Source organism: Episyrphus balteatus, chromosome 4 (assembly GCF_945859705.1).
Source record: "Episyrphus balteatus chromosome 4, idEpiBalt1.1, whole genome shotgun sequence".
NCBI classification, from domain to species: domain Eukaryota; kingdom Metazoa; phylum Arthropoda; class Insecta; order Diptera; family Syrphidae; genus Episyrphus; species Episyrphus balteatus.
In genome coordinates, this window is record NC_079137.1 from 574,091 (window position 1) to 584,882 (window position 10,792).

At 31.9% G+C, this 10,792-nt stretch overlaps 2 protein-coding genes across 3 annotated transcripts; both read left to right on the forward strand.

Annotated features, from left to right (window-relative positions):
• The first annotated feature begins 1,325 nt into the window (after positions 1 to 1,325).
• Positions 1,326 to 7,206, forward strand: LOC129918061 (zinc finger CCCH domain-containing protein 14). Its single transcript, XM_055998395.1, has 8 exons — positions 1,326 to 1,521; positions 1,644 to 1,866; positions 1,931 to 2,719; positions 4,345 to 5,059; positions 5,121 to 5,188; positions 5,252 to 6,004; positions 6,246 to 6,506; positions 6,598 to 7,206. Exons 1-8 carry the CDS (start codon positions 1,483 to 1,485, stop codon positions 6,816 to 6,818), a joined length of 3,069 nt encoding a protein of 1,022 aa, XP_055854370.1. The 5' UTR covers positions 1,326 to 1,482; the 3' UTR covers positions 6,819 to 7,206.
• Positions 7,207 to 8,849: 1,643 nt separating this feature from the next.
• Positions 8,850 to 10,539, forward strand: LOC129918070 (uncharacterized). 2 transcript variants are annotated; one of them, XM_055998418.1, is made up of 2 exons: positions 8,850 to 8,981; positions 9,052 to 10,539. In XM_055998418.1, the coding sequence occupies exon 2, from the start codon at positions 9,069 to 9,071 to the stop codon at positions 9,969 to 9,971; it is 903 nt and encodes a 300-aa protein (XP_055854393.1). In that variant the 5' UTR covers positions 8,850 to 8,981; positions 9,052 to 9,068; the 3' UTR covers positions 9,972 to 10,539. The 2 variants fall into 2 exon arrangements, with proteins under 2 accessions (XP_055854393.1, XP_055854392.1); XM_055998417.1 differs by having other exon boundaries at positions 8,854 to 8,985.
• The last annotated feature ends 253 nt before the right edge of the window (positions 10,540 to 10,792 follow it).

Genomic DNA, 10,792 nt, shown 5'->3' on the forward strand with positions numbered 1-10,792 from the left:
TCATCAATCTAGTAGATAGCAGAAAACTGAGTGCAAATTACAGTGCTGGCGAATTTAAACCCAGACTAGAAACATTGGTACAATTGTATCAAAAATATTTTTTAATGAGAATAAAGTACTTTTTGACGTGGCCGTGTCGAGATCAATAGAAATATACGTTGTGCGCGATACGGCTTAAACTGTATGTTCACCGCTGATGTTTTTAAAGCCAGGATAATACAAAATATTTGACTTACATTTTTTTGCACGATTCTGGTTTACAGTAGCTGCGTTCCTTTGGAAATATTTATCTACTTTTTAGTACTTAAAACTACTTTGATCTACTTTGCTATACTGAAAAAGTAGTTCAAAGCAGCTTTAAGTACTAAAAAGTAGATAAATATTTCCAAAGGAACGCAGCTAGTTTTGATAGTGCCAATTTTGATTCTGTGTGAAAACCTCTTTCATAAAGCTGAGCCCACACTAGGTTGATCAACACGTTCAACATACGTTCCAAATCGACATACGGAACAGTTTAACTATTCTAAATTATTCTAACTGAAGCATATAGCATATACATCAATTGAGCCAGTTTGGAAGGGATTCTGTTCATTGTGTCGATTTGGAAAGTATGTTGAGGTCCAGTTGTACAAACGTGGTTCAGCCTCGGATCAGGAATTTAACCCGCCGATTTCGGTGGATTAGCAGTGGATCAACCTTGGTTCAAGGATGGATTTAGCTTATTCAACGTACATGGACCTAGAACCAGTGCTAAAAATCAGTTTTACCACCGAATTCAGAAGATAAAAGTTGCTGAACCACGGATTAAATATTTGTACAACTGGCCCTGAACGTGTTGACCAACCTAGTGTGAACCTAGCTTAAGAAATGCATCTGTTTTTTTCTCAGATTTGTGTGCTTAAGCCTAGGACCTATGCAGATCAAATCAACTTTTAACCGAGACATAATTTATTCAAGAATTTCAGCTGAGCTGTGCGTAGTGAGCATCTTTAGCTTGAAATTCACATTTTGGTTTCCAGTTACATATTTTTTAAAAAAATTTTTGTGATCGGTGAAAAAAAAAAAAATCCAAAAAAAATAATAACAAAACAAATAATGTAATGCAGTCAACCAATTGAGCGTTGTGTTGTCTCTCAAAACCACACAAAATTAAGCATACCTTCTCACCAGTATGTACCACACCTTAAAATGTATTGATTTCCATTTTTAATACTCATCTCATCACTCGCTGAACACTACCATCTCCTGTGAAACGTGTGTCACATTTTTTCCAACGACACTAGCGCCATGTGTTTAATTTTGACAACACAAAAATGAAAACCGTCCGTCAAATAGATTTTGTTTTTTACTGTCAAAATTTACCAAAAGAGCAAAGAATTAAAGAAAAAAAAAATTATCTCAAAAAATTTCTTTTAATTTTTTTGGGTTAAATTTTTAAAGCAATTTAAATACAAAAAAAAACATAAAAGAGCTTCCTAAACAATGGATAATCTTGGAAGTGAAGTTGGTCAAAAAATGAGGGTAAATAAAAAAAACACAAAAGTTTCACAACATTTTTATTTTTCTATGCTTGCATGTTGTGAATACTTTTTAAGCATATAATTCTTTATTATAAAAAAAAAACTATTCATTTATTTTCTTAGAGCGCCGTAAAGGCAAAACTCCTCGAACTTGGAACTGGAGGTTCCGCTGGCTACATTGACGATGAACTACCCGACTATGTTATGATTATGGTTGCAAATAAACGCTCCAAACAACAAATGATTTCCGATCTGAATTTGTTTCTTGGCTCACAAACTGATTTGTTTGTTACGTGGTTACATGAAGTATTACAAAAACTCCAAGAAGTTACTTTACCAGCTGTAGGTAAGTATCTTTTAATTCTTTACTCTTTTATTATTTATAAATGAACAACAAAAAACTCTTCAAGCTTTGCAAAAGAAACGAAAAACTAATCAAAAAGACGAAGCTGCTCTGAGCAAAAAAGATAAGAAAGAAAAGAAAAAAGACAAAAAAACACAGAAAAAACCATCTGAACAGGAATGCACTGAAATCACATCGATTACCGATGTCTTTGCCGGGGAGTTGCTTGAAAAAGCCAAGAAAACTTTCGAAATCGATGAAAATGCTGTGCAAAAGGACAAGAAACAAGAAAATGATTCTCCAACACAGAAAGATGAAACCGATGATTTTAATATTCCAACAATCTCGGAAATGTCGTCGTCATCCACACAACAACGTGTCGTTACGAGTGAAACCCGTGAAAAAGATCTAGCCGAATTGGCAGACATCCAAAAGAAGATCTTTGCTGCGAAAAAACAATTGAAGATTCTCGATGATGTGGATGAGAGTGAGGATGAAGACTTTCTCAACATCAAAGAGGATGGGGAGGAATTTGAAGAAAGTAATGAGTTGGGTCGAGAGAAGAAGAAACAATCAAAAGCCAAAAGTCCGATTGTTTTTGATAGAGAGCAATTGGAGCGAGAGGCTTCTCCAATTCCAGCTCATGTCAATGAGGTCAGAGTTGTAGCTTCGTCACTCGACACTCACCCAATAGAGAAGCATTTGCATTCGGTTAATTCTTCGTCGAGCCGAATGCAAGTTGATCACTCTCATCATCACCATAAGCATGATAATATGGAACGGCAGGAGCATGGAGCAAAAGATGGAAATGTAAAGAAAAAATCAATTCATGAGCGTTTGGGGCACATTGCTAGAGGTAAAGTATTTATTGATTTAGTCTAAGAGCCAACAGCAAATTTTGGAAGTGGAATTATAACCAAAATGTGAGTATGCAGTTTAATACCCTTATGCATTTTAGGTCATGTGCGAATTGGGTTTTAATGTTGGTTAAATTTTCTACCACGATTAAATTTTGTCGTTTGGTTAAAAAAGGGATCAAATTTAATTTTTTGCTGTGCGAATTGAGTCAAATGGGTTAAATTGGACTTTCTTTTTGGCACTACTTTGATTAAATTTCCCTCATGATAAAACAAAATAACCCTCAAAAATGGATTTTCTTATGTTCAATTAATTATTTTTTTTTAACAAAACCCAATTGAAAAAATATAAAATTAAATATTCTAGAATGAAAATGCAAGAAATTCTCCATTTCACATAATTTTTGTATTTTCATCGATAAATTCCAACTTCATTTCAATCAAAAATACCATTGTGACAATTTTTAATTCAGTCTTCGAACACTAATTCATAGTTCACCGGCAGTCAACAAAATAGAAAAATAAAAAACAAACAACCAATTAGAACATTTTCAACTTTTCAAGATAAATAATAATTCAAATAAGTACTTTGTTTTAATACTTTTACATTTCTTAAAATATCAACGCATTATAACAAAAATAATTTGAAATCTATATTGATCTTTCTATCCCGTTTTATTCCCCACGCTAGTGTAAAAATTTAACCAAACGTCAAATTTAAACCAACATTTTAACGCAATTCGCACACGAACTTAACAACGAATTCAAAAGTCTGACATCTTTAAATCGACCTTTTATGGTTTTTACGTGGTCAAATAACGCGAGGTTTCCAAATATTGTGCGTAGGCTACATTAACACAAATTCACCTTCTGAAGATAAAGACTGATTTTCTGTCATTTTTCCTAAGCCTAAGACATTAATCTTGACGATGCGATCAATAGAACTCAATATATAATCTGTTTTAGCGGCTATGTTTTGGAAGTTTTTCTCTTTAATTTATTGTTTGTTTAAATAAATAATAGGTAAAGAATATTTTCTTATACTCATATAAATGTTGTTTATTTAACAAACGTTTTCGAGAATTCTTATCATTTTCATCTTTAAACATGAATTATCGAAAACGTTTGTTAAATAAACAACATTTATATGACTTTTTTTTAGCTATTATTTATTTAAAGAGCCCATAATTATAGTCTCCAAAAACGTATCTTATTACTTATTCAAATTTATTGTTTGTTTGAATTCAAAACTCTCCAATAAAAGAGCTGATATCGTTAGTTTAAAATGCTTATATTTCAAGATTTCTTTGTCGCATCGCCCAGATTGAGGTATTCAGGCTTAAGGAAAATGACAGAGCATGAGTTCTTATATTCAGAATGTGAATTTGTGTTAATTTAGCCTACTCATACTAATTGGAAAACTCGCGACGTTTTTTGTTCGCGTCGTTTAACCCCCCAAAGACTATATAAAGCCGCGATTTAAAGCTGCCAGACTTTCGATTTTGTTATAACTATGCATAAGGCTATAAAACTGCATATTTAATATTTTGTTATACCTCCACTTCCACTGGGCTCTCGGTCTATAATTGTTTTATGTTAAATTTGTAATTGCTTTGGCTTGCAGATCATAAAAGTGATCATTCCCATCAACATCGTCGTGCTGAGAAAGAATTGTATGTGCCAGCGTTTCGTCGACGTGAAATGGAGAAGGAGAAAAGATCCAACGGAGAAATTGACAGTCGTTCAAGTCGCAAGCGTTCGAGCTCGACGGATAAAAACAAAAGAGATAGTTCTGCCGAAAGACTGCCCCAACAACGTATTGGTTCTCGCGTAGTAGTTGCACCTCCTAAACCAGATTTAATTGATGACGATGTGGATAGTCAGAGGACAGATCGGCCTGTTAATTCAGTTATTAAAATCAAACCTCGACCTTCTATATCTCCAAGCAAGCAGGCTTGCAAGAATTTACTTCTACGTGCTGTTGCCGAAGCTCAGCGCTCGACAATTTTGATCAAACCAAAGAAAGATGTTTCATCAACTCGTAAGAGTTCGGGGGGTGGCGGTGGAGGTAGCCAATCGTCAACACGAAATACAAAATTTTTTACGAAATCATATCGCGATCGAATAAGTCGTGATGCTTTGATTCGACGAACTGCAAAGAATTTTGTTATCGAAGTAAAGGCTGATGCAGATAGGCATCATGAGGATGAGGATGAAGAAATGGATCAATATGAAGATGAGGAATACGTGCCGGAGCATATTTCAGACAGAGGTGAATCTGACTTGGAGCTTATTTACATACCGCAAGCAATTAATTTCACTACCAACGAAGAGGAAGAGTAAGTTTGTTCATTAAATAATCCAATAAGGTAAAATAAATTGAATTTATAATATTTTCAGTATAAGCCGTGAGATAAATGATGAAAACACAAACCAAAGCAAAACTCAGTTTGTGGTCACTCTAAATGGTGAGTAATCTTTTTTCTAAAAACAACTTTTATTCCAAGCCTATTTCTTTTGCATATTTTTAGATAAAACATCATCAAACTACAAAAGCAAGTCTAAAAGTTCACGTTTGAATGGTGCTGAACATTCATCAAGTCGCTCATCGGAATCACATAAAAGTTCACGTGAAAAAGTCGTCGACATAAGAAGTCGTTTGACACTCAAAAAAGAACAACAAAAACAACAAGCTCGAAACGATCGTGAATCAAATTCATCACCATCATGCAGTACCCCTCCTCGACCATCATCGGCTATGTCGTCAAGTAAAAAATCCGAATTGATTAAAATTTACAAAAGACCCAAAGAAGTAAAGAAAATCGTTATTAAGAATGACTCTGAAGATGATGACTTCCATAGTCCAAAAAAAGAATCACCAAATAAAGCTACTACAACACATATCGCGAAGGAGGAAAAAATTAATTTGCCTACTATTGACGATCAGAAGGCAAATGCATCGACAGCAGCAGATACAGAAGAAGAAGGTTCCATGACACCACCTCTGCCGGCGGTTCATCGTAAACAGCACGAAGAAAAACAGACAGAAAAAACAACACCGGAGAATAATACGCCTAATAAACGCAAGAGACAGCTTATTAAATTTGATTTGGTTAATAAGCAATTGAAAGTTGAAGAACCTGTGGTTCCGGCTAAGCGTAGATCAAAGAGTGGCGAGCGGGAGAATGTGCTATATAATGAAGTTGAAACGAATGTGGATGATGGACATAAAATCTCAATTAGAAATTTAGAGTCAAAGAAATATGATAATTTGCCATCGTCATGTAAGTTGGATTTTTTAAATATCTAGGTCTGTTCCATACTGATTTTAGCTGAAGAAGATCTCAGAAACTTGGGGAAGATTTCTTATATTCGCGATTGTTTTGCAAATTTTTCAAGATATAAGCTTAAGTTGTTTGAAATCTTCACTAAATTTTACAGTACACAAAAAGTGTGGAATAGAGCGCTTCTACTAACTTTACTCTTATATAATTAATTTTACTATTCATCAATTTTTGTTTTCAGTAAATTCAGTTCCAATTGATTCATCATTAGTTATTAAATCTAAGCCTAAGGAACGCTGTAAATATTTCCCGACTTGTACCAAAAATACATGTGAATTCTATCATCCAGCAGCGCCATGCAAGAGTTTCCCCAATTGCAAATTTGCAGAAAAATGTCTATATGTTCATCCCAAATGCAAATTCGATCTAACTTGCGCCAAGATCGGATGTAATTTTCAACATAGCGCTCCAATAGGTGGACAACTTTCAGCACCACCTTTATGTGAGTGTTTAATGAAATATACATATTATTAATCTTTATAAATTATAATATTAATTCATGTATTTATTTTTTTATTTTTGTTAAATTAAAGCTTCACATGTAGTTCCAGTACAGAACTATAAATCAATTTCATCAACTGCGGTATCAACATCGATGTGTAAATTTTACCCGAATTGTTCAAAACCCGGTTGTCCGTTCTTCCATCCAAAGATGTGTAAATTCGGCAGAAATTGCATCAATAAAATGGAATGTAATTTCTATCATCACGATTCAGCTAGCAGTAAATTTAAATGGGTTGCATCAATTGTATAAGAATACGTTAATTATTATAAACTAGAAATTAGTTTAAAATGCTATTTTACTATTTGAATGATTATTATATTCTCAAATAGTAACTATTTTTTTTTTTAATTTAATTCCTTCAACTTTCCTATTTGCTTCTCCTGATATTTATTTCGATAAAATTTAAAAATAAAAAAAGGAAACAAAAAAAAACACTTTAAATCATATTTCTAAATTTAAATGATTTATTTATTTTACAATTAGTTTTGTATACATCTCTATATTATAATATTACATACTCACAAATATTATTACATAGTTAAAAAAAAAACAGGAGTTTAGAAAGTTGCTTTTAGAACTTTTTTTTTGTCGAAATGCAAACATTTATATACACATACACGGAATTATAATATGAACATAGTTTTTTAGATATAATGGTAATTTGAAAAAAATTACCAATTTAAAAATGAAAGAAAAATGTTTTAAGATTTTAAAGAACAAATAAGAAATTGATTTAAAAAAAATGCAATGAACAATCAAGTGTTTTATTTAAATTTTAATAGAACATTTAAAGCACTAAAGAAATCATAGGGTAAGTATGAATTTCTTTGGCCAACCTAGCATACCTAGAGCTTTACTACTTGTGTTCAAAACCAGAATCTAACCTTTTTGCATAATTATTTTCCTAGGAGAAAAAACTATCAGAAAATTAATTTGAAAATTTTCACCTTTTAAGCCATTGTAAGTAAAGACTTATTACTTGCTAATATGCATTCGTACGAAAAAAAAGTTGAAAAAAGAATCAGACGTGATATTACGAGTATGCGAAAAAAGTGGTTCCCCGAAGTCCATCTGTATACAAATCTAAAGCCTAAACAAATTTACCAATTAACATCAAACTTGGTGTGTAACATTATTTGGCAACTCTCCAGTGGGGTTTTTGGATTTAATTTTATTGGACCAAAAAAAAAAAAACGGTACCTGTCATACATGTACATACATATGTACTAAATTCGGAAAAGTTTGTTAAAAAATTAAAATCTTATGTTTTAGACAAGGGGTACCTTTTGATGAAAAAAATATTTTTCGAAAATCATTATCAACGGTACCTTCCATAGAACCCGTTTTTTTTCAAATCTGATTTTCTGCCAAACTACATTTCAACGAATTTTTTTATGTGCAAGAGCATTTTTATAACTTTAATATAAATATAAAAAAAAAAATGATTTTTGGATTAAAAAAAAATTAAAATATTTTTTTTTTTTTTTTTTGAAAAATCAAATTTTCAAATTTTTTGAAATTTTGGTTTAGATGTTTATTATTGATTTCTACAAAATGGCATACCTACCAATTCATGCGACCCAGTCGTGCATTTTATTATGAGGATTTTTTGAATATTTAAAAAATTACAAACCTATAATAAAGAAATTTGAATTAAATTCTAATCAACTCCGAAATCGTATTGTTCGGAGATATACTTCATTTCAAAATATAGTTAAAGTGGGATCACTGATCTTATAATCAGACACAGCACTGCCAGACGATCAACATTTTGGTACTTTTGAAAAAAAAAAAACCGTTTGAAGTATTGCATTGAATAAAAAGTACTGGAATTGATGTTATTCCAAATCAGTGAAGATTCGTCACAATTAAAAATGAGTCCGGCTCTAGCTCGATAATTGACAGTTTCGAAAAAAATTTAGAAAAATTTTACAATTAAAAACTTTTCTCTGCCAAAGGACAAGCTATCCGTATTAAATCTCAGAGAAAACTCTTCTAAAAATTTAAGAAATCTTTTTCAGCTAGCAGAAACAATTACCAAAATCGTATTTGAAAAAGTATTGAAATTATTGTAAAACCTTTTAACTTTATTTAACATATTTTATTAATTTGTATGCTGGAATCCGATGAGTAAAACAAACAGTGAATAATACCGCACATCGGAAAATTTCCTCAATTTCACCTACCGAATTGCATAAATTCTCAACACAACTTTCATGAAGACTTTTAAAAATAACTACATATTTACGCGTACAAAAATCTACTCTGGCAATGCTGAGATGACGGTTGTTACAACAAAATAGATATGTCAAACGAACTTTGAAACCGAAATGTCTCTGTGGAAAAAAAATAAAAATTTTGTGTTGTCCTTTTAATTAATTTTATTTATACATTTTATTATTTTATTTTATTGTAAGTAAGTAATTTTTTATATTTTATCAAAATTAATTAATGTTTACAAAATAAAAAAAAATAATTTCAGTATATAAACAAAGGACAATGATGCGTGATTCGCCAGCTAAATTTATTGCAAATCCCCAAGAAGAAGCACTTCATTTGTTTTGCAAACAAATGCTCAAATCCAGACTATTCAAAGGATTCTACAAAGAACGATGCTACATTGATGCTGTCAACGGTTACAGAGACCAAATTATTGTCAATCGTAATGAAAAAGATCTCATTGTTATCCTTGAGGATATCGAAAGAAGACTTAGAAAATACTATCTAACCAAATCTCCACCAATGTGGATCGGAATCACTTCGACACAACATTCCTCCACTGCAGACACTTGCATATGGGTTGAATTGGATGAGTTAGCTTTTGATCAATATTGGTTTAGTGTTAAATCAGTGAGACTGAGGGAAAATGAAATAATTATTAAATTGAAGCCAATTCGTCCTGTTGAAGCTGATGTAGGGATAGCATCAACTAGCACGTCTTCTAATGAAAATGAAGAATCACCAGAATCAATTGGAGTACAAGATTTCATACAACTTGTGATGAGTTGGGGAACGAGTACAAAACGAACTATTTATGAGTTTATGTCGAGGGACATATCCAAAGAGAATCTAGCTGCAGTCTTTAAGTTCTTGATACTCGTTTGTATTTCATTGTTTTCCCTTTCAATTGAAGCTGTTCGATTTTTAGGTATTTTCACAATTCGTTTTATGGCAGAGTTTAGGAAAATTCTTGCTGTTTCCACGCCAATTATAATGCGTACAATTGACTTATGTGGCAAGATTATTGGTGGGTTTTATATTTTGCTAGCAATGATATGGCGAGATGTGAAGAAGGGAGGTGGTCCGCCGCAACCGTTGAATCAACATAGAGCGATCACATATGATCGCCCGATATACCAAAGAATAAAAAACGAAAAAATGTCACAAAAAAGCGTATTGTAGTATTGTAACAAATAATATTTTATTTGATATTTATACACTTAAGGCTCCCGCACACTTAAGACCTTCTTTGGGATGATAGTTTAGTCAGTCAGTATGAAAACTTATAAAATACATACAGTACGACCCGTTTGCAATAAAAATGAGCTTAAGCTCTTATCTCAATTTTCAGTACATTTCCTTGGGATCTATCTTATTTTCTTGAGATAGATATCTAGAAAATTAACTGAAAAGTGAGATAGAGCTTAAGCTCATTCTTCTTGCATATGAGCCAATGACTTGGTAATGGCCGATGAAAAGTTTGATGTTCTACACGATTGGCTATTAGTATTAGCTACCGACCCGAATATTAGGTTGACATAGAGTGACCGACTCAACTATCATTCCATTGAAAGTCTTAGTGCATGGGGCCTTACAATAATAATTTTAAAAATAAAAAAAACACATTTTTGTTAAATATCTTAATAAAATAACTCATTAAATTTGAAGCGCGTTTATGCAGCTGTAAAATGCTTATAGTAGGTAATTATTTTTTTAATATGATGATGTTGGTTTAAAAATTTATTGATTTAAGAATAAAAATTCAATTATTTAAAAAAAAAATCTTTTTTTTTTTATTGGAAATTTTTTGGACTTAAAACAGGAGAGAAATAAAATTGAAAAATATTTCAGAAAACCATTTTACTGCAAACAATGTTCCCTGGAATGTTACCTTTGTTTTAAACATGGAAAAGAAAATTACAATGCAAGGTTTCTCTCGGAATTTATTTGTATCTGAAATAAATTTTCCAGGAAAATTTAGCTATCATTTCATAGGATTTTTG